This window comes from Lycorma delicatula, chromosome 4 (genome assembly GCF_047948215.1).
Source record: "Lycorma delicatula isolate Av1 chromosome 4, ASM4794821v1, whole genome shotgun sequence".
NCBI lineage: Eukaryota > Metazoa > Arthropoda > Insecta > Hemiptera > Fulgoridae > Lycorma > Lycorma delicatula.
The window spans coordinates 102,853,714-102,879,678 of record NC_134458.1 but is presented as its reverse complement, the minus strand read 5'-3'; the positions used below and the strand labels follow the sequence as shown (position 1 = coordinate 102,879,678).

The 25,965-nt window shown below is 26.4% G+C and overlaps 1 protein-coding gene across 5 annotated transcripts in view; it reads right to left on the bottom strand.

Annotated features, from left to right (window-relative positions):
* Positions 1 to 25,965, bottom strand: part of Rab26 (RAS oncogene family member Rab26) — a 483,609-nt gene that overhangs the window by 319,752 nt on the left and 137,892 nt on the right. For all 5 annotated transcript variants that reach the window (XM_075363858.1, XM_075363853.1, XM_075363857.1 and 2 more), the window contains one exon: positions 20,586 to 20,696. In XM_075363858.1, coding sequence (XP_075219973.1) covers positions 20,586 to 20,696 — 111 coding nt within the window. The remainder of the gene's footprint in view (positions 1 to 20,585; positions 20,697 to 25,965) is intronic.

Here is a 25,965-nt window from a genome sequence, read left to right as displayed (position 1 = left end):
ACAGGAACTTTTTGGCTAGATCTCGTAGTTATAAGGTAAATAAATATTTTTTGAGTAGAGGTTAAATCATAAAACAAAAATTCGAACTATAACTAAAAACTTAAAGTACACGTCACGAACCAATTTAAGTTCAGATAGTTTTATACGGTCCTAAACCCTATCCATTTATGGTTTATTGTTAATTATTAAATTTTCAACTATTTAAATTAAAAAAAAACACTTTTCACCTTCACTTCCCGGTAGTGAAATCCCAACATTCTATAACATAAATAATAAAAAAAAAGAAAAAAGTGTTTAAATCATTCGTTCTCAAAGTGAGCAATAAGGAGGAGGTCCCCTTGTGGACACTGGTGGTCTTCAGGGGGGGGGGGCATTGGAAGCGTTCAGGTAGTCTTGGAAGGCGATGGCTAATTAAAAAAAAACATAGGCAGGAACTATGTTTTCCTGATATTTCAAATTAAAATTAATACCTACTACACTAGTACAAAGAAATGAAAGGAACGCCTATATTTTATGATAAAAAATGATTGTATTCAAACTACTTTAAGTTTACAACAAAGAGGCTTAGAAACAAAAAAAAATTAAAGCTTGAATACACTAGTTTTTGACAGTAAACTTCAGATTTTAAAAATCATCAAATTAAAAAAAAATCTGAAAGCGTCTCTTCATGTATGATCGAGCGCTTGGGGAAAACGAATTTTTTTCAGTAAACTGCATTTAAATCGTTTAAAAGCTGAAGACTTTATCTTTAATTTCTATTTTTTGTATGTCTCTACGATTTTTCTGAACCGAAATATTGCACTTTAAAGAGAAAAGGACATTTTTGTATTTAATGCTGCATATCCCCCGATCTAAGCAACGTACTGATACAAATAAGTATGGATTATTATCCTTCAACGACGACTTGCTTGTTTACTGCCAACACTTGAAGAACGTCCACGTCAAAAAACGACTCCAGGACATTTTAAATATGGACATACCAGACTGTGTGCTGGATGCTTTTTCAAATGTAAACACAGCAGGATCATCCAGTTAGAAAAAACAACTTATGGAACTGACAACGAAGAAATAAAAATAAAATTCAAGAATGGCTACCAAGAATTTTGGCTGTAAAAGCCAATCCTCCCGCAACTGTACCCTAGATTATGGTCGACTGTTCAATGATTTCTGGTAGCATTCCCATCGTCGTGGATTTAGTGCTGTAGCAACGTTTCTAACAAAAAAGAGAAATTGGCTGCATGTTACTGAACGCGGCAACTTATGGATGTTTTTAAGTAAATTCGAGCCTGACATTGATTCGTTAAAGCACATCTGATTCATCCTTCGCATTAATGTAAGTGTAATTTTTCTATTGAAAGCTTTGTTTTAACTATTATATTGTTATATTGAATATGGTATCACTATTGTTGTTACATAACTATATAGATACAATTGTAATTTTTTTTAAAGTAATTTTAATATTAAATATGCGTTTTAATTACTCTCATTTAAAATGTATGCAAGTTTCAACTCAGAAATAGGATATGGTAGTTTAAAAATGATAATTGCAACTGCTGTTTTTAAGAGCGCATCTTAAAATCAACAACTGCAATTATTATTTTTAACAGATGTTTAGTTTAAAAATTTTTGGGACACTAGAAAAATTCTCAATGTGGGCGGTGGGTGAAAAATCAATCGAATCAATCAAAGAAATTAATCGAAGAATCAATTTTCCCCCCCTAACCACGCAGGTTGGTCCTGCTTTTCTAAAGCACTGCACAACCTGGACGGGTACCATGGCCTCTAACCCTCCGGGACCCCACGAGATCCGACTATGTCGTTCTCCGCGGGAGTCGTTCACCCTATAGGGCCGGGACTCGGTCCTTAATTGCCATTTAGTTTTCTTGTTGAAAGGTTAATTGTTTTGTTAAACAAGGTAAAAACCTTGTTATCAAGGTATGGTATGGTAAGTATGGTAACTAAGATATGCATGTTATCATAACCAAAACATTTTAAAATAAACAAGGTTTACTCAATAATGATAGATAAATAATTTTCTATATAATTTTTAAAGATTTCACGCACATTAGATAAATGTTGTCCTAGTATGATCAAACTGTAATATACACTGAAGATTGAAATTTACATGCAAAAATAAAAAAGTTCCTTAATTTATGAATGTTATGTCATTCATTGCCCAAACTAAATTATTCATACTGTATTTAAATGTGCTAGCATGATAATAATAACAAAAGCGCATACCATTATCGACATAATGAATTTTAAAGTAATAAATTAGCTGATTAAATGTAAAAGTATTCAAAAAAAAGATTAGAATTTGTTTTTTATTACGATCTGTTTTTTATAACGCAAGTTTATTTGCTCTAAATAGTTAAAGGGAACAGATAAACAAAGAAATTTTGTAAAAATTAAGAAAAATTCAGCATAACATTTTTTTGCTGCAGTGCACAAATGTGAATATTAAGTTTTTCAACCTCTGTGGTTATGAAATAAATCTCCAGATTTATTTCATTTAAGTCTCAATGGTTCAAATCCCAGTAAAGCCTGTTATTTTTAATAAAATGCAGAATTTCTATACTATATTTTATTACACAACCAAATTTATGTGATAATTTAATCATAATATTAAACAGTTAGAACTAATTCTCTAATATCTAGAACTATCCTAAAACACAGTCACCATAACTAACGTTTTTCATTTTTTTCAATAAAAACATTTTAATATGAAAAATTTATGATAATGCAAAAGTTATGTTCAAAAAAAGAAGACATTAATTGCACTTGATTATTATTATAATTTGAGAATTACACAGCCAGCAAAACCAAAACTCTTAAAGAAATTTTACAATTATTTCAATTTTTCATACAATATAATATACGATTTCTTGAACATCATGTGGACAAATAGATAACAATTACTATAATCATATTCAGTAATCAACTTGCTAAAAATAAAAAATTTGATGACAAGCCGATTTTGATGATACATAAGTAAAAAAAAAAGAAATGCATTAACATAGTATTAGTTTTAAAACTGGTACACAATAGAATCTAACATACAGAAACTCGTAGTAAAACAACAATAAAGGTTTTTTTTTTCATAATTAAGGAGAACATTAAAAATAATTAAATAAAAATGCATTTTTACAGAAAACTTAACTATTACTGTTTCATATAATAATAACATAATGATGTTTAATATAAAAGAACATAAAGAAAAACATGTAAAATTAATTATAAAATAGCCTTTGGCTACTAATTTAACAATTTTTAATTTTTAATTTTACAAATTTTATATTTTTCTTCATGTTATATGAAACAGGTTAGTTATAGTTACATAGTTCAGGTTTTCTGTAAAAATCCATTTTTATTTATACTGTTCTCTTTGATTACTACAAAAAAAAAACAATAATAAAGCTTAAAAGAAATAAATATCTTGCACACTGTAATTGTTAATTAATATGATACCCTTGATAAGAGACTATATGATGTGTACTATTATGCATATGTATTATGTATATGTATAACAGAGAATTCATACAAAGATAACTAACTACACCAATTAATTTAACAACATACTCTCATCAAGAATATGGGTTAATTAATTGTACAACTAACTTCAGTTAAAACCAAGCAAACGGTAATTAAACTATGGATATGAATGAAGCCTATAAATACACCTTTATAAACAAGAGAGTTAAGTCTTAACATTAACTGAAATATATTAAAATCATTAAATTGTAATATAAGTTACAAATTTAAATTACTTCAAATAATTAAACACATATGCAGACAAGAGTAAACACACAAAGAATCTAAAGCTATGTAATTATACCATATCAGTTTGTCACTTTTTTTTAACTTCTAAATATGAAGGTCCAGAAATTACAAAAATAATATAGCAAATGAAGAATTCTATGTCATAATCTTAATGCACAGTTTCCTCTCATTCATAAAGTTTGAGGTTTGAATTCCTATTTGGCTTAACATTTTTCATACACTACAAAATTCATTTTTGATCTATAAAATAACACCTATAATTAGGTGTCAATCTGTTATTACTGTATGAATAAAAAAATAAATAATATTTATATATAATATTAGTGTCATTATAAAAGATGAATTTTGAAGCGAGAAGTAGTTGTGAAATAATTGTTGTAGCTTCAGATCCTTTCAAAGGATACAGAAACAAAGAATAAAAGTTTCAAATTTTCAAATATATATATATTTTTTTTTTTCAAATTGTTTTATATATATTCTTTCTTTTTTATTGTTTAATATATTTATTATTTTACTGAATTTTTTTTTTTAATTCATATTATTCCTCTACTGTTAAATTATATTTAAATTCTAATACCAGCTAGTACAGATCATTTTAATTAATCATGAAAAACTAAAATAAGATAAGCCATATCTCTCAATATTTTGTATTAGATGGCGGTGGTCTGTTTAATAGAATTTAAATACATTTAAATACATTTTTTTCAGATTGTTAATATATATATATATCACCATCCCTGTTGCGACTTCACCCATGCTATATAGTTACTTGCATATCCCATCACAGTCAACTTTTTTATTTTCTGTTTTTTAATCAAGTAACTGCAGGCAGGTGGAGCCAGTCACATTACACACACAATAAGAATGGCAGTAGCTGTTCTGGTTGAGCCACTGCATCATAAACCATTGCACCCCTTCAAAAATTTAAATTCAAAAAATTGAAGATGGTTTTTATCTGGTTATTTAATTGAAGATGGTTATTTATCTGAAGAGAATTTGCAAGCCCCCAAATCTACTGAATATCTCATTTACTATAATCGGAAATGAGGAAAATTTGCAATCATTATTCAAGATTTTTTTTATCTTTCTTCGCCCCTTTCAAGGTCGATTGCAAAAAATGTAGAAATTGATTTTTAGAAAAAAAAAATAAAAAATGCATTTTAACCCTTTAAACTTAGAATTTCAAAAAATGTGTTTTTAAATATTTAAACTAACTTTCCACACACCAAAAGGCTGATATCTTCATTTGATACCAAGAAATTCAAGCAATAGTAAACTTTCATTATTTTTCCACTTTATCCCTTTAACTCGGAATTTCAAAAACTCCTTTCTGAAAGTGAACTTACACCATAAGAACTTATACCATACTTATATACAAATTTTTATCAATTTATCTTTACTACTTTTTTAGTGAGTGATTATGAATTACTCACAACATGTTGTTTTATATGTGCATTAGCTGCAGAGACAGTAGCTCTCTAAAAGTAGGCCCTCTGGGCAGATTGCCCTAGCGGTCAGCATCTCGGAATAGGATTATTAGATGTCAAAAATTGATATTACCTCTTGTATAAAAATATTTTTTTATTTTGGTTATAGTTCATTATTTTATGAAGAAAAAACAAACTCATAAATAAAAAAAATATATATTATTAATATATATTTCACATATTATTTATATATGTGGTATATTGATATATATAATATAACAAGTGTACATCTGACCACCACAAGGCATATATACTAACAAATTGGTATTTCCCGCTAGTGATCAGTACATTCCAGTACTAGGCTAAGGGAGACGAACACACACACAGACCCACATACAAATGTCCTTTAGTAGGATGGAATATATATATACATATATATATAAACAATAGCAGAATTCAAGTACCAGAAATTTATTTACTCATCAAGTTGGATATTTTTGTAACCCTTCATGATTTTTATAATTATCATCACAAAAAAAAATTATAGAACACACATATAAAAACAAACAAAATAACAATAATATAACCGTGAAGTAAAAAATAAAAATATAATCGATCCTGGGCAGGATCCCAAATGAGAGATCATCCTTTCTTTCTACCCATCTATCTTCCTTATCCTTGATTCCTTCTCTTCAGAAAATGTATTTCTTAATGTATTCAGAAAATATATCTTGATCCCTTAATCCCTTTGGGAAGAATGGATATTCCCTTTGGGAAGAATGGATCAAGGGAGCTGCTTTCACGGTTTCCTATTATTCACAGTTCTTTATTATCATTTGCCTTTGAAAAAACCTTGAATTTACCTTGAGAAAAATCAGGGTCAGCTGATTTTATAAGGAATAATTTTTATTTATTTTAAAAACACATTATAATATGAATCTCATACTTGCTGTATTAATTAAATACTAATATGTAAAAAATCAGAAACTCCAGTCTACGATGAATAAAGAAATTTAATTTGTACTGCTATGTTTATTATTTTACAGATTGGTACAGATTGTAAAAAAAGTTATTTACCTATTGTAACAAACAAGAAAGAAAATTAACCGGCTGTTAATGATATTTCCTGACTTGAATTTTTTTATCAATTAAACTATTCCTTTTTATTTAAATAATTAATACACTACAAATAATTAAAAATTTTCCAAAATTCATATCAGAAAAGTTGGTTAAAATTGGTTTCAATAAATTCTTATATGTATTTCAATAACAATAATCTGGTTGCCCACAATTACAAAGAAATAAATGTTATTTTGAAAGTATGGAATAGGTAAATTGATATCATCAGTTGAAGTTTAGCATATCTAAATGTTGTTTTATTTATTATCTAAATGCTGTTTTATTTGCATATTACTTCCAAATAAATAAAGTTGGTTGTTTTTACTTTATTTTGAATAAATTAAAATAAACTAATTATAAAAATATTTTACAATTTTTTTTCTGTGGTGGTGAGGGAAGACTATCACAAGGTCTATCACAAGGTTATTATGTGAATTGATTCTTAATCTATGGGATAATTAGGGTTAATAGCTGGATGCTATCTGTTATATATACATGCAAGTTGATCTTTTTACATTATTCCATTAAAAATAATACAATTCTACTTACATTATTCCATTAAAAATAATACAATTCTACAACAGTAAGGTTAGGAAAAAATTATTTCAGATGTCTTAAGATATCACTCCTCACTTAATAGAAGATATAGCACTTCACATACATATATACTGTAGTAACAAAATGTACGCTATTTTATGTGACAAAAGTGCAAAACCTATATTTGAATTAATTTGTATTTTTAATTTGATTAAGCTTAGTTGAATATAGTTACTGCTAGGATTGAAATCAGTTCTTTTAATGTTACTGAGGTGATTGTCTGTGATTCATTACAACAACCAACCAATGTTACGTTTACATCTATTTTTTCCATCAGAAGAGATCTGAATAAGCTGGTTTATACAGAAAAACCAACTACATCCAAAACATTCTCTACATATAATAAAATATCTTTACCCCAAGATATTCATGATAACTGATGAAGTTATTTATTTCATTATAAACAAATAAAAAAAGCTAACAAATACACAGATACAAGCAAAAGTGAAACACAGAAATAATCTTTTTAAATTCCATGCAGCTCAAAACAAGATTTTATATCTTTAAAAACTCTGTATGTTAAAAACGTTAAAAGAAGAAAAGTAAAATTAAATTCTGAATTAAGACTAAAAACTTGTTATTTTCACTGCCAACAATCATGAATAAAACAGTGAGGATATATACTCATATTTGTGTAAAACATATGACCAAAACAGCAAGCTTTACATAAACTTATCAGCTTATTTAAAAAGTTTTTTGAAAGTTGTAAAATACAAAATAAGGTAATGTATGACATGAAATAGGGTCAATTGTGACAACTTATCAATTTTTACATGCAATGCATTATCTGAAACTATATCATATAACTGATGATGAAACCATGGATTTTAAAAGATTTTTAATGCTTACAGCAGTTTTATGCATAGTATAAAAAAATTGAAATGTACCCATAATCCCAAGAACTGAGGTAAAGGGGAAAGTAAATCAGAAAGTGTTACGAAAAATTACACATTATTATAACCAGCATTTGCAGTGAATGAAGAAAATTTAATTTTTGCTTATTTTGTTTGCTTTACTTTCTTAATCATAAAAATCTCTAGTGTTATATTACAAGAAAACTTTACATGTTTTAAAAAATTGCACATTTTACCTCACTGATAGATATATTAACAAAACATGTTCATTTTTTACAAGTCTTAGAAAAAAAATATGGATGGAAAGCAGAATATGAGAAATGTTATTAATTTGTTATTCTGTTTGAGATAAATAATGGAATTTTCCTTTACATAATAACAAATCAAGAACAGGAAAATGGAGAACAAATCAAATCAAAGACTTGATTTAGACTGCTATAAAAGTCTCACATTATACTTTCTTTTTAGTTTGAATAATCTGAACTTAGAGAAAGCTCTGCTTTCAATTGAATATTTAAATAAATAGAAACATCTTGTAATAATTTAGAACGGAAAATCACCAAATTAAAAATATATTTTTTTTTTTCTTTAGGTAAGGTAGATGTTATGTAAAATCTTCATTTCTTCAATCTAATTTAATTTCTTTAATTGTAATTTTTTAATTTAATCTCAAATTTGCACAACTTGCAGTGTTTTTGTAGATGTTTATGGCAAATGAAAACGGTTTTTGTGTATTGTACTAATAAAAAAGTTATAACCTCTCAAAAATCATGAAAAACCTGTTAAAAGCAATACCATTTTGGCTCTCTAAATAAGTGCTCCAATTTTAATATTTTTTTACTTATTACTATAGTTGAAACAGATTTGTTTGAACCATTCAACTGCAATGTTTGTTATAAGAAGTCATTTCCAGTCATCAGGAAAATTCATGTTTCAACATGCTCATTTAGCTTTGCAGTTACAGACTGGTCAGTATGACATTAGTCAGCGACTTGTTCATGTCTTTACTGAGTCTCTCAAATTTCAACCTGTGTTTATTAAATAAGTTTTACTTATATTATAATTACAAATTTTAAAATAAGTTAAATTTTTACATTATTTTCAAGTAATTTCAGATAAAACAAGAATTTATGTGAATGAAGATCATCATAAAACAGTGTATGGTACAGTGCCAAAAGAACTGATTAAAATTTGTGAATTTAATGATGAAAACCAACAAATTATTTTTTTATGTTAATTCAGATGTCACTATTGTTTGTAAATATTGTGACCCTTTGAGAACTCTTAAAAACAGTTAAGAAAAACTTAAGACAAATAAATTAGAGCAAGCTCTTAAAGAACACATTTTCCAAATTTAAATTTAGTTCCTGGAAAGTATGTTTGTGTTATCCATTTCAAAAGTGTTTTTTCTCACCAGAACAAAGAACTATATGAATGCAAAGACCAAGAGGTCTTTGAAAAAAGGTCTCTGAAAAATTAGATGCTGCTTGCTGCATTTTGGTTTTATCACCTCCATCACCTAACTAACTACAGTGATGGGTCATTCTCACACAATTTCATGAGAATTATCAGAAGAGATATCACAGCTGTTTGTTAACCATAGTAAATAACAAACTTTCATTGCTACAAAACAGGCTATTTTATTGAATAATTAAGATTTCTGTACAATTTATTTTTTCTTTGATATTGTTTACAAAAATAAATCAATATAAAAATAAAAATGAATTATTGAAAAAAGATGTAGGCTACTCATTAAAATCTCATTGGGTAAGTTTTACAAGCATATTTGAATCAAAACTGTATTAGGTTACTGGTATTGGTTGAGTTATCATTAAATTATGACCTATCATTAATCATTTTAAAAAAACTATTTTAAAAATATTGAAAATGTCAACTTCAACATAGGGATTAAATATAAAAAATGTAAACTGCCCTTTGAGCACTTATTTAGCAAGTCAAAATGGTATTGCTTTTAACAGATTTTTAATGATTTTTGAGAGGTTATATCATTTTTATTAGTACAATACACAAAAAATTTTTTATTTGCCATAAACATCTACAAAAACACTGCAAGTTATGCAAATTTGAGATTTTTATCACCAGCCCCATCAGAGTAATTTGAAGCCAAAATTTGAATTTAAAAAAGAATTCATAAAGATTTAGGGGTAAGTATATCACCATTAATATAATTTATGGTAAAACGACTAAATGCCTACATATAAAAAAATAATCCAAATTGTATATGTCATTCCTGCCTCTTAAAAAAAATTAGCAAAAGTGAAATTTCACAATTTTTCATGTTCAAATTTATTGATAATTTTCTCATAGAAAGAAGAGAGAGATAGGTAAGTATACCAACGGGAAAATCTTTTATCTTGAGAAAATATGATTAAATTGCTTTTTGTTTCATCCTTCCAGGACCAATAGTTTTTTAGTTATGATTTTTTACGTAAACCCTTACAATCACAAAGATAGGTGTGCGGACCGTAACAAAAATGGCCACAACAAGCCATAAAACAAACTGCTTAAAAAAAATAGTTTTAAGGTCCTGAAACATGTAGGGAACAAGTAGGTAAGTTAAAATTTTTTCTGAATTGGTCAAGCAACCAGCTTATGTTTTTTTGGGACACTTCAAATGGATTGATCCTTAAGCTATTTATGAAAATGTGATATCATTGCTACTACAACTAATATTGAATTGGCGACAATGTATTAAGTCTCACAAATTCACTGTTAAATTAAATATTAAAATGAATTTATAACAAATTTTTTAATTTAATTTTCTTTACATGATGGACATGGCAAGAAAGGGCCATGATGGACATGGCCAACATCTATACCTGCAAGAAATGTATTTATCTTAAAAAGAATCTGGCAACACAGCATCCCACTTTTGCCACTTCAACATTATAATACAAGATACAAATTTAAAAAATGTAATAAAAAATCTGCTTGTAAAGCCTTCATTTCAATGTTTAATATTATTAATAAAATTAACATCAATGTTTAATACTATTAATGTTTAATAGTACTATTAATGTTTTTAATACTATTAATGTTTAATAGTATTTAATGTTCAATACACTTAACGACACCAACACACATTGTAAAAATATCTTAATATGTTGAAATCAAAGAATGTCAAAAGAATAAAAAAGTATAAAAATTAGCAGTTTCAAATTTGGTAGATCAATCTGAAACTCTTTTGTTAATAGTGTTTCAAAATTTGAAAACATTTCATTATAATTTTCTGAGTTATAATCAAGCAAACAAAGGCCTTCACCACAATCAAAGCTCTAAAAACAGTCATTTTCAAAATTTGCAAATAAATAACCTCTCAAACATTTTTATAGCCAGTCAACTAAATAGGTTAAATTTTTCTTTAGCTTAAACATCTGAATCCCTTTAAATTCCTTTTAACCTAGACACCTCCATTTAATAGGAGTCAATTCTAACAGATTTTAGCTTTAGATTTTAGCTTTACATATAGAAAATATTTAGAATTTACACATCATTAAATGTGCACAATGGTTCGGTTTATTCATATAAATGTTAATACAGAATGGCTTATGAAGTAAAATAAAAAAGTTTGGTATTACCTATAACCAGTGAAAATATACTATAAAAATGATGAATCAGAATTTTCATTTATACTGCAAAAATAGCTGACAAATTTTATCTAAAGAAGACTGAAAATTATCGTTAAGTATATACAATAAAATATGATTCTAAAGACATATAATAATCAAAATTTTCAGCAAGACAAATTACAAAATATGTGACCCATAATAATATGCATTTACTTAAACAATAATTTATTAAACACTAAATTTCATTCAATCTTTTAATTTTACTAGGACTATTTCACAAATAACCTGTTCATTCCGCAATTAAATGTTTTTATTAAATCAAACTGCATGTTGCATCAATAGCTTAGGATTAGTAAAATTGAAATATGTAAAGAATAACAGCTCCCCAAAATAACTGTAATAATTTAAATAACACAGATCTAGCAAAACTTTAAAAAAAACATTATATCATAATAAAAAAGAATGATTAATTTTATCCTTATGATGGGAATGGTAATGTAATATGATGTAATAACAATGAGATAAGCTTAAATGACAATTAACAAGTAAAAAAAAGTACAAAAGATATTTCAAAAAATTGTTTAAATCTTAATAATAAAAAAATATAGCTAATAAAAACAGTTCTCTTTTCAGTAAAAAATAAACTATTCATAAAACACGATTTAATTATGGTAAGAATAAAATAGAAAAGAAACCAAAATAACCCTTAAAGAACAATAAACTTCACAGATAACTAAAGACAAATAGAATCACACCTTATATTAAGACACAATAGAAAAATAAAACTTACCTGTAAAAGAAGAAGATAATTCAAAATGGATTGAAAATTTATAAATAGAATGCATATACTTAAAAAAGTTAATAAATTATGTAATATAAAATAAAATATAATTAAAAATGAAACACATGCATGCTTAATGTAAACAACAATATAATATTACAACACATGTTATGAAAGAAAACAATGTACTACTCCATAATGAATATAATAAGTTCTGATTAGATAAATATTTAAAAGCACGTAGATGGTAAAAGGTTGACCCATATATACTATCGTGACTATAACTAATGCTTAAAAAATATGTAACTTTAAAAATAACAATAATATATACAAGTTAATTAACAAACACAGATTAAAATACAATGAAGATAATAATATTTACATCACAAAGGGAGAAACAACTCAACATTTTTATGCATAGTTTCATATTTCAATATCACTCCACCTGTCAAAAAAATTTTTCTTTAAAAGTAAAAACTAATTAAACATTTTTTATTAACAGAATATATGTTTTGTACATATACATATACTTGCGTACATGTACGAGTGTGTAAAAATAGGCACAAAAATAAGATCACTTACTATTTATAAACTATTTTTCTTCAACTATACATTATTAAATTAACTGGAATCTAGATTTACCAATATTAAACATGCATTCTTCCACAGTTCACATGTAGAAATTAAATCAATACCACACATATTACAATCTGTAATTTTAAATTTATTTTAATATTTATAACTATAATTCTCTTTTTACACATTAATATCTTAGCTATTATTTGTCATACTTAGAGGCAGTTTGTATATTACATTATTTCTCAACAGAAAGAACATATTATGTATATTTGTTATACTTTACATTAACAGATATTATCATAATATGCCACTATTTTAAGGATATTTAAATAAATCAAACAAGGTACTTTTTGCATGTCTCCAAAGAAGATCTGTACAGCGACCAAACAATATGCGAGATCAATTTGTAGTCTTTAGTAAAATACAACTTAGCGTTACTTAACTTCAGTAGTAACTAGTATAGAGTTGTCTAGCTTCCATAAATTAGCCAAACAACATTCAGAAATCATATTAAGGTAAACTATCAAAAATGAATAAAAAATAATCTTGAATTTAGAAACAGAGAAAACCAAAGATATAAAAATAAGAAGGGAGGCAAAGGTTTAAACCAAACTTAATAAACCTGTAGTTTATTCAATAAAAAAATAATTTTTAATTAATAACTATTCAAAATCTTATTTTGATATATCACTAAGTTACATGATGTTGATTCAATATTGGTATGACTACATTATTGCATACTTCAGGAATTTTTTTAAAAAGACTTGAATAATAAACGTCCCACATATGTGGATTATAATTAAAAGAATATTTGCAATTTGATAACACACATGAGCTCTGAAAATGACAACCATCTATAAACACAACAAGTAGTACTCCTTACCAAGCTTACTAAGACTTGCATTCGTTTCCAGATGTATTCTTCATTGAGCTAAATACACTTTTGCACCACAGCATTCCAGTCTACCAAAACCAAAAATGTTTTCATCTAGTGACTCAGTGAACACCATTAGTATTACAGTATTTTACTATTACAGTATATTTACTATTACAGTAGATTACTATTACAGAACACATTACTATTCTAATTGTAGTCACTTGCTATTAATACTTCATACCCATAAGAAACACTAGAATATACAGTGGAAAACAACAAATTAACATACCAATCTCTGTCAAGAAACAATGCATCATACATTGCAGAATAATTCTATTCAGTAAATGAAATGCCTTAGAGAAATTAAGAGAAAAAGATGTATCATGAAAGTGACAATGCTACATTCGGTTGGACATTTTCACTGAATACAGTAGAGATTATCTAGGTGATGCAATTATAACTTTTCATGTTAAATAACCACATCACTAAATGCTGTTTACTTCGTTTACTTCCATAAAATCATTTCCATTATAATATGGGTGATTATTCGGTATCATAAAAACCTACTATCTATTAGATTTATGTGATACAGTTGACATACTGGTGTATATATAAGAGTGCTATTTTGCCTAGGCTATCTCTTAAAGTATTGATAATTTACATCAATAAAAAAGTCATATTGATATGGACTAAATCTTTATACTTACTCCAAAAATAAAATACAAAAATCTCTTATTGTGAAAATGTAATAAAAACATATGGATATTGAGGTTTCTTAAAATACAATCCTGTTTACATATTTAATAAAATGTTTTTCACAGTTTACATCTTGGGAGTAAGTGAAATTAGCATTAGTCCAGATGTAAATAGAGACTATACTAAAAAGGAACACTCTTTCCAATATTTATTTAAACCCACATGACTTTTATTGACAGGCAGGCCTAAAAAGGCAGTTCTTTCTCACTTTTAAAAACCAAACTCTTTTTTAGAATCAAAGCCGGGGGACCTTCACATCAGAAGTCAGTCATATTACCAACTCAAATATTAGAGTGATCGATTTATTTATATCTGAACTTATTAAGTACAAAAATTTAAGTATTCTTTTCATTTATTTAAAACAAATGACCTCAATACTTTAAATACAAGTACATTAAAAAAAGTTATAAATGTGAAACAATGACATTAGTGAACTTAAAAACATTCAATATTAAATAATAATTGTAAGAAAAAAGATAAAAATCAGACATCAACAAGAAAACATGTACAATAAACAATACAAAGGCAAAACAAAATCAAAGAGGAATAAAATAGATAAATATTTATAGGTTATTAATCAAATTTATGTAATAATAATAATAGAATAACATATTAATTATATGCAATATGAAGTTGTGAAAATTACAACAATTATTATTCATTTTATATGTCTAATCATAATTATTAATATTATAAAGTGCATAAATAAACCCTTAGAAGCATGAAAGCTTTAGTTAATATAAATTTGTATACATAATAAAGCCCAGGCAGTGTGAGGATGAAACAATTCAAGAGTAGCAGATGAACCTTACCCACCATTAAATTAATTTTATTAACAGTACACTAAAACGAATTATCTTCAACATAAACTGATTGTGGTAAAATAGGATTATGGCCAACTGATCAGCCCACAAAACCCCTTGAGTACCTAAATTTCATGACTGAAATTATTTCCAAAAACTTTCACTTACATTAAACATAGCCATTTTAATCACTAAATAACTTAAAATAAAAATTTTGTCTAAATTTCCATTTTTTTAATCATTTTCTTTTTCAAAAGTACATTCTTTAAATACAAGAAATTAAGAGTGCATTATGTTCAAATGTTATACATTTCTTCTTAAGAAAGAACAACATGAAGAATTATTTTCAGCTTTAAACAACTAGATGGGTCATTAATACTCAAACAACACAACCAAGATATCACACTGTGATATCTTGGTTGTAATTTTATAACCAATTACAGCAATGTAATTTTTTCATAAATTTTCAGAACAGTGCAACAGAATAGACAAAAGGAATGCAAATCAAGTTTAGTAAGCATAACAAGTAACAAACAGAAACATAATACATGGAGAAAATTGTGTTTATTAGAAGATAACTGCCAGAAACTACTTCCATTTCCTGTGTCAGTTTGTTAAGTTTCAAGCAATCATACATGGCACTGCACATTTACCATACTACATTTACTTTAAATGATGCTATGAAAAAATCATTTTTAAAACACCTCAGAACTTCTTGTCAACAATCAGTTTTAGCTGCGATGGAAAGAAGAGAAAATAAGGAGAGAGGTGAGGTAGGTTGGCAAGTGGAGGAAATTGTAAGATGCCATAACAGTTCCATACAAGAAAAAGTTTGATGTTTTAATAATTTAATAAAATGTTATGGTGAAATTTTATAAATGCATAATTAAAATAACTACTCCCAATGAAATGCATTCTATGCCACTCATAAATTTTCTAAAAAAAAGAAAAAGGTTAAATTAAGTGAATCAATAATAAATTGTACGGAAAATATTAAAAATTCTGATCCAGTGGGAAAAAAACCTGATATAAGGACAATCACAATGTATGAATCAACAAATTGTCTGAAAACTGAGGACTGTTTAGACACTATTATTTAAAATGCAAATTCAACTATTTATTCCCCTGATGTGCAAGAGGTATTCCAAAATTTACTTCAAATTTCTTGTTGAAAATAATTATGTCAAGTTGCCATAGCAACTTGACATGCCTACAGCAATAACCAATAATCAATCACTTAACATACCCATATGTTAGCCATTATGTTCAGCTCAATACTGGTAAAGGAATGGTATTATCAGCTGTAAGATGCTTATTATGGTGTTGCAAGTACAAAAACTAATCACTAAAAGCAAACACTCAAAACAATACTGTTGAGATTCAAAAACTGTATAATGTTTATTATAATACTATTAGAAATAACAGCTTTGAAAACGACTGGGTCAGAAATTTGGAAAAAGGTACATCAATGTACACACTATTTGGGAGAAAAAGGTTGGCAACTGATCATGTATGATAAATTCCTTCAAAAAGTTATATAAATCATTCAAAAGATATATTGTTTCACAAATTAGCAAGAACCTTTTCCTTGAGGGCTACACAAGAAGAGCTCACCACAGAACTGTGATTGTATGCGAAACAGGTCAACAAATTCAATAATGTAGAGACCAAAGAATAGACCAAATGAATCTATGTTTAAAAAGACTTAAAAAGATCAAAAAAATAAATCAAACTGGCAAAAATAAATCAAAGTATGATAGCTTCAGTTTTTGAAACATGCAAGAATTTTTCTGATAGAATTTATGGGATCTGGAACCAATATAACATTAAAATTTTAAAACAAAGAAGAAGTCAAAGCAGAACAAATTTTACAGGATGCTCATAAAGGATTTAAAGGATTATTCCTTTAGACAGTCCCACTTGAAAATGTGCATAAAGACTTTATTTGAGCAATTTATGAGGGAAATTTTCTACCATTTTCTTCTTACCACAGACTTGGCACTGGATGACTACAAATCCCTTCACCACGGTGAGTTAGGCTGGCTACCCGATGTTTTTAGACTAATGAAAATTTCTAGCATTAATGTAGTTAATAATTAATTAGTTGGGTATCTTGAAGACAGAATTTTTATTATAACTTCATATTTATGATTTCATCAAAATTACAAATTTACATACCAATCAATAATAATAATGCAAAGATTCAATGGATTGATATAGTGAAATGTTGTTGTTAGAGAAGTGTAAATAGAAAATAGCGATATTAACAAATTACTTTTCTGTAGTATTTAATATCTCAAGGGAACCAACATGTAAATAAAATTTCATAATATGATATAACAAACAAACAAATAATCAAGCTACAGTTAACAAATAATAATTATTTAATATATAAACAATATTTAATCTTTACTTGAGTGACTATTGTTCTGGCTATGAGCAGTGCTCAATTGTTACACAAACAAGGGTCTTAATGATTAAGCTTTGTTTACTGAAGTAAACAAAGATAGAAAATAAATTTGTTTATTCAACTCTTCTTTATAAGAGCTAAGACTGCTTTATAATCCACTGCACTGTAAAAAAAATTTGCAAGACAAAGTAATAATAGAAAATTATTATTAAAACATTATCATTTATTGATTTTTTTTTCACATTATACTGCCCTCGCAACATATTAATGGTCCACTTCAATTTTGCATTTTATCTTATCAAGTTTCGAGACAACCAGGCTTTGAGGTATTGAAGTTAACTGAACCTTTATAAACAAAATGCATTAGTAACATATAACAGATTATGTGAAATACACAGTAATTCAAAACTGAGGCACATCTATAATTCATATATTTAAGAATCTTATTTATTTTATTTACTATACTGTCAGAGTATAGGGAAATAAACTTCAGAGATATTATATCAATATGTATATACAAACACAAAATCATCATCTCTTAGTACTTAACATAACATGACAAAGAAAAATAAAATAAATACCCACATCATCAATTACAATTATAATTGAGAAATACTCAAACATAATAACTAAGCAAGAACTCTTAACTTTATTCCCAAATCTTTTACAATGTATTTCTTCCTTAAGCAAAATTGGAAAGTGATAATGTAACGTAACATCAACCAAGTATACATCCATTCCAATAATTTAAGAGACTGTAACACAAGAAGCGAATGTAATCTTGCATTGGAATAAAAAAAATTATTAAATTATAATTTATTCATTGTTACAGTACATATATCTAAAAATTTCATTAATGTAAATTAAAGAAGTTAAAAATCATTATACAGCATTAACAGCTCTATATGAATTATCAACTATTCCCATTATACTTACTTTTTTCAAATTTTAATATTTTATGCTTCTCTACAGAGTACCATTCATAGAATGAAAGTAAGAACCAAATTCTACTTCAGCTTCCTGAGTTAGATCCCAAGTGGAATCTACATTTTACAAGCAAGTTCTTGTGAATGTAGTTTCCAACTCAATTTTTTATTTACAGTAATAACCAGAAAATTATCTTTACTTAGGCAATCAATCTTTTCAATCCATTATTAACAAGTTTTTCTATTATAAATAACTAAAACCTATTATTTGTTTTTGAACAATTAAAAATTATTGGCTGAAAACCATTCCTTTAGTGAATTTAACATCAATATCAGAGTACAAACCTTCAGCACTTCAATTTGAAATCAACAGCATAAAAATATTTAATTGGATATAGGTAGAAAAGTCATTAATAAAGATTAAAAACAGTAAAGGCCCTATTAATGAGCTCTGAAAAATGCCTGTTATGATTTTCAAATGAAAGATTATTGAATCTTCTGATGTATCCATAATGGATGTATTGAATCAATTATATAAATGTACTAAAACGTTTTGCTGATCCCTTAGGTAAGATTTCAGACTTAAAAACAAGTAGTCTAACATCTAAGAAATTCAATTTAGAAATTAATATTAAAAAATTAATCTGATAGTATAGGTCTCATAAATGTTTAAAAGTTAATATCTCATAACAACAATGAGTAAACAAATTTATAATGAATTACTAAGAAATACTGTAATTTCAAAGTACGATAATTAATAATACAAAAAAAAAATTAAAACAAATGAGCATCAATAAAACAAAAATGGATATAAATAAATATTAATGTTTTCAATAAAGCAATAAAAAGCAACTTTTTTCAACCCTCTTTTGATTTCTTCAAAAGATGCACATTTTAAAAAGAAACTTTTTTCAACCCTCTTTTGATTTCTTCAAAAGATGCACATTTCAAATAAACTAATAATTTAAAGTAAAAAAAATTATTTGAATTTAAGCACAAAAAATTACAAATGATGTTTTTTTTATAAATCATTCTTTTTTAAATGGTGGCAAATAAGTTACTGTTGTTATTTTATTTTGATCATAAAAATAAAAGTGAAAGGTAACAGTAGTATTAAAAAAAGGCTGAAAACATTTTTTTAATTTAAGATATTCTGTGATGTAAACTTCAACTTAATATTATATAAAATTAAATGAAAACACATATGATAAGCAATCTGTAAAAAAAAAATTAAAAAATTGAAAAATTAAACAATTAATAATATACATAAAAATTTTGCTAATGTTTAAATTAAAAAAAAAAAAAAAAAATTAAAAATATTAAACATAAAACAAAACAAGTTATTGATACTCAGAATTGAACAGAACTGCATATCACTGAACAGTAAACTGTAAACAATCAGAAATGAAAATATTAATAAATAACCAAGAATTTAGCAAAATAACAACAACAATCCAAAATAATAACAAAAAAATTTTAATGCAAAATATTAAAAGAGTAATTCATAATAAAAAAAATTACATTAACGACAAATAAAAAAAAGTACATCAAATAAAATTCAAAAACAAAGAATTAATTTAAAAAAAAAAACAAAATTTGAGTGAATACAAACTATAACTCAATAACAAAAAAATACAATTTAAACAAAAACACTGAAATTAAGCAAATCAGTTTTAACATAAATACTACCGAAGTATAATAAAATAAAATCTACAATTAACAAACATAAGAAAAGTATATTAAAAAAAAAACTGAAGCAATAAAGAATAAAGATTTTACCCATACAACAACAATGGAATAATAAAATAAAATCTCCCACACATTAGTATACATCAGTCATTCAAAAATATTCTATGATTCCAGACAATACATTATTTATATCTCTTCAATATTAAAATTTGTAACACCTTGAACATCATCTGCTTTCACATTCATTTGTAATCAGTAAAAAAAATACACTGATAAACACTAACATTAAAATATTCAACTGATTAAATCAATAAAAATATACTTCATTGGGTCAACCTTGTTTACCATTTTATTATATATATAAAAAATGAAATAATATCTGTAAAAATTGACTGACCGTAAACCCAATTCCAACAGTTGCAGAAAATGTGCCAGACTGAAATTTTCCAGTATCAAACTGTACTAATAATGACGTTTTGCCGACTCCACTATCACCCAACAAAATAGTCTGAAACAGTTTTAAAAAAAATTTAAATCAGTGCTAGTACATTTATCACAATATAGAAAAATTATACTTATGAAATTACAAGTAAATATTAATAATTTTTAAGACAGCTTGTGTCAATATGTGTGTATTACCTTAATCCTTGTGTCTCACTCTCAGTAGCATGATCTATAATGAAATTCTATAAATAAGACAAAATTAATTGGTGGAAAAGATAAAAATTAAAATTCATCTTTTAAGTTGTTAATAATGTTTAAAAGATATTTTATCACCTGATTAAACAGAAATTAACCTATTTTATTGCTACTGAATATGTACATTTTTTAACAAAATTCTGTAGTTGAACATAATCATATATTGCATATGATATCCCAAGGGCATCCACAGAATATCAAGAACACCCCAAGGTAGCCAGGATATGTACATGACTAAAAATAAAAGCTTGAAGTGCTCATCACTACAAATAATTAGGAGTTGTGGAATACTTTTTACCGAATCCTGAATGTTCTCGTGTTTTTTTGTGATTAAATTTGTCAAGCCATTAAATATCTTTAAAGAGAGCACCCCACGCTTTTATTTTTTGTCATAAAAGATCTACATTATTTTAATGGTTGAAAGATTTTATCATTCTTTTCTAATGCTTTTCAAATAAAAGTATTCTTTTTAAATTATATTTTTTTTCTGGTCTCATTTTGCATTTCATATCACAATGTATTTTACTATAATTTCACTAATTATATATCAATTGGGGTAAATAATGATTTAACATCATATTGTCACCGGGAATGAACCAATATTCAAAATTTCAAGTCAATCAGATAATGAAAGAGAAAAAAATTATTTTAACAATTGATCCAGAAATAGTGTATAAAAAGGATTTTTAATTGAAAAAAGTTGTTTATTATTAGATAACAATAAAAATGTTTATAAGTATACAATATAGAATATAAGTTTAAAAAAAAAATGAGTTACAAGCAGCACACTGATAAATCTGTTTAGTTTCCTACAACAAAATCAAAATTACAATTATAAACAACTAATCACTCTTGAGGAACTACCATTAAAAGCAATCCAATGATAAAAATATATCAATACAGACACTCATTTTACACCATATATTAACTTTTTTCAAGCTGAGTTTATATGAATTGGTGAGTACTAGTAATACAGTTCATGATACAAATTAAACCAAATCTACAATTCAAATCAAATTAAATACAAAATCTACAGACAAAATCTTGTTCAGTATTTACCTTTCTTCTTAATCTTTTATGGAATCCTCATCAATCTGGGGCAAACTAGAGCAATGAAGTTAAATCCACACCAAATCAGAATCCCAGCAAAAATAAAATGAAAATAATCAAATGTATGTCTATGTATGTGTGTTCTGGAGAACCTACTGAATTCATGAAACATTCAATTGCATTAATGTATATCATTACAAGCTTAATCTTTAACTGACTTTTATTTTTCCTTTACAGAATACTTAATTTAATAAGTATTAAAAATGATAGTAATGTAAGCTCCATCAACACATTGATGCAGTTCAATATTTAAAAATATTTTTCTTATAAAATTCCAAAATATGAATGATATTATGCAATCCTGCTGTGAGTTTAAAAGTGATATATACCTAGTTATGACAAATAGAATCAAATTACAGGGATTAGCTGGAAAAACACTTGTGAATAGTGTCTGTCAAGTAAAAGTGAGTGCTAAGAATTGTGCAAAGAAATTTGTAAAATAATAATTTATTCCTTATATTATATTGATAATTTTGTCTGACAAAATAAGAGGCCTAACTCCATGAATTCTGAAGTTTGCAAGCATAAAATTCATGATTCTCTAAATTAATACCAAAAAATAAAGAACTTAAATGGTAAAAGATTTAAAATAAGTAAAGAAAGTATTTGTTAGAAAAATGAATTAAAAAATAAAATACAGAAACAAATTAGAAAATATATAATATATTAGAAATGCATTAATAAATTAAAAAGGAAACCATTAAAGGGAATGACAAAATATAAAAAACATCATGTTTTATTAATAATAAATATTTTATTTACAAAAGTTAAACTTTTTAAAATTAAGATAATAAGTTTTTATAATTTGAACGTAATCATATCAGTACAGAGTAGAGGATTCAAGTTTATACTGTAAGTTTTTCTTTACAGAATACTTGTAATTTATTAGGTATTAAAACTGATAGTAATGTAAGCTCCAATGCCACATTGATGCAGTTTTATATTTAAAGATATTTTCCTTATAAAATTACAAAGTAAGAACAATATTATGCAATCCTGCTGCAAGTTTAAAAGCAATATATACTTAGTGATGACAAATAGAATCAAATTACAAGAATTGCTGGAAAAATAGCTTAGTTTTTATATTGTACTTTATTCCAGTTTTTTATAGATTTAACAAAGCACATTCATAAATTATTGCCATCTGAGTTCAAAATAATCTAAAAAAAAAGATTTTATCAAACATTTTTAATGTTTGGGTTCACCCTTCTCAATTATATTCAATATAAAGTTTTTATTTGTGAGGCCCTGCAGCTGATCGAAGCATTACAAATATTTTTAATTTTGAAACATGAACAAGTGTTATGCAATCATTTTTTCACCTTCTCATAATGTTTGAGTCTTTTTGACCCGTACAACATTTTTCTTAAATAGATTTAAGTTTTAACACAAAATAATATCTAACAGATGTGTTTTTCCTTTTGGATTGTAATTTATAATCATAATGATGAATGTTTTTTGTTTCCTTTCAAATAGTGCTACCTAATTCCTGACTGACTTTTATAGAAAGAGAGAGAGAGAGAGAGGGAGAGTGAACAGAAGTGGTTCAACCTACAAAGAAAAGAAATGTAAGAGCTGGTGGATGTATTGAGTTTGGTTTTCCTAATCAACTTAAGAGGATTATGTTACTTACATATAGTGATTATGTCCTTTTTTCTGATTGCGCAAAGAAACCAAATAAATGAGAAACAAATAAATAATATAATTGGAACATAGCCTTCATTTGCTGTCATGTTGAGATTGGTCCAAAGTAACAGTTCCTGTCGAAGCTTTAGGTTCATTAATTCAGAGATTAAAAAAGTACCTTGTGAAAGGTACCAGACACAGAAGCTGCAAAGCTTTGGATTGTTACATGGGTCTTGACACAGAGGGGAGCACAAAACTAACAATAGATAAAAGTAAGATTATAAGAGAAAAGTCCACTAAATCCACTAAAAAAGAAAATCCAGAGGCTAATCCACACAAAAAGAAAAATTATAATAAATTAAATTATATTATATTAATTATATTTAATTATTATAAAATTATAATTATAATTATCTGCAAATAACCCATTGCAATCTTTATTTTTTAAGATGGACAAAATGATTGTGATTAAGGACACTGAATAAGGAAACAAACAATACCAAAGTAGTGTGATAGAAGAGCAAACAGTTCCAAACCAGGAAGTGCTGTACACTTCCTGTTCCCCTGAAAATCAAACTACTATTCTCATTCGTGACAAGATCTTGGAATTTTAGGATAAGAATGGATTGACACAATTCATATAACTTAATACAATTGTATAACAGTTATTGTGTAGCTTTTATACAATTCACTAACTAGTATTTACACAGCTGGTACTATATGATAGATCATAATTGCTGCAAAAAATCATAGAGGAGATAATTTACAACTCTTCTACAGTAAATACTACTTTAGTAAAAACCTATAAAAAAGATATATTCTACACAACCTATTTTTGGAATAAACATCGACTCACAAGCAAGAAATAATGTTGACCCACATTGACACAAGTAGTAATTATAAATGAAATGGAAATCTGTCACTAAAGAGAAAATATTAATGGCACATTAGAAGTAGCCTTTAAATGTACTAAATAGTTAAAGTTAAACACCCAAATTTAACAGATATGTTACATAAAATACATACACACACAAAGAAGTGATACAAAATATATTATAAACATAGACCAACAGGTATTCACAGACAATTGTTAATATTTTCATGAAAGAAAGTTACTATATTGCTTTCAAAAGCATAAAATATTTATTAGGTTTTAAGTAATAAAGCCAAATCAAAACATACACAAAATGAGTAAAACTAACAAAACATATACTAGTAATAACCTTGAATAAATCAATTAAACTGCATTGACAACACCAAGTATATTACACAGTAGACAAACTGCACATTCAATATCTGATACAAAGAACTTAAACAAGAATAGTAACATAGAACAACAGAATCAGCTATTGAATATCACAGCATATAGAAACAAGACATACAATCAAAAATATTAAATCTGATAGTAAGCAACATATTAGAAGGGAAAAATAAACAAAATAAAACCAAATTAAAAAAAGCCATGATGCTCTATTTCCATTGGGGTAGAAAATCAAGCCAAAGTTGATATATATACATATAGATATAGCCAAATATATTTTTTTAATCAAACTTGTTTTTTTTTTTGGTCAAAGAGCTTTTGAGATATGAGGCATAAACAAGATACAGTACACGAGTTATAGAGTAGTAAATTAATTAATTAAATTCACTATAAATTTGAATCATTATTTTTCATTATTACAAGATTTTGGTGTAAAAAAAATATAAATTTTATGTAAGTTACATTATAATACATTAAAAAAAATGATTTGTTGTCATTTTGATGCTCTCTTTAAGGGCAGAAAATTTTGCCTGTTACTTTTATAAACATCAATAGTCATTAGGAGAAGTTGGTCAGAACTAATTTCAAACTCAGTAGTACCCCACACAATGAAATCTTCATTAACCTTTATCTTTGATTAATAAACAAAAACTGTTGCATGTAGTTAATAGTACACTAAGTTACAAAGCAAATCATAATTTGGTTATGAATAGCATTGGTATTAACTATGAATTTATTTCCTATTATGTTTATAGCATATGGCATAAGGCTGTGCAAACTGCATGCGAGAGAGATAGACTGATAGGATGAGTGGAACAGTTAGCCATTCCTTTACGAAAACATCTCGTATAGCTCCGTATACTTACAGCAATTAAGTTAGTCATTTTTTATTTTTCTTAATTATCTTTTATTGAACACTTAATTCCATTTTTATTTAAAATAGAGGTAACGTGCACAGAATGTAGTAACAACCTAAAATTTTTATTCTTGAGCAGAATATAATTCATGATTAATAGATGCCATTGGATTTTTTTGCCAATTACTAATACTGATCATGCCTACAAAAATGTTGACTATATGA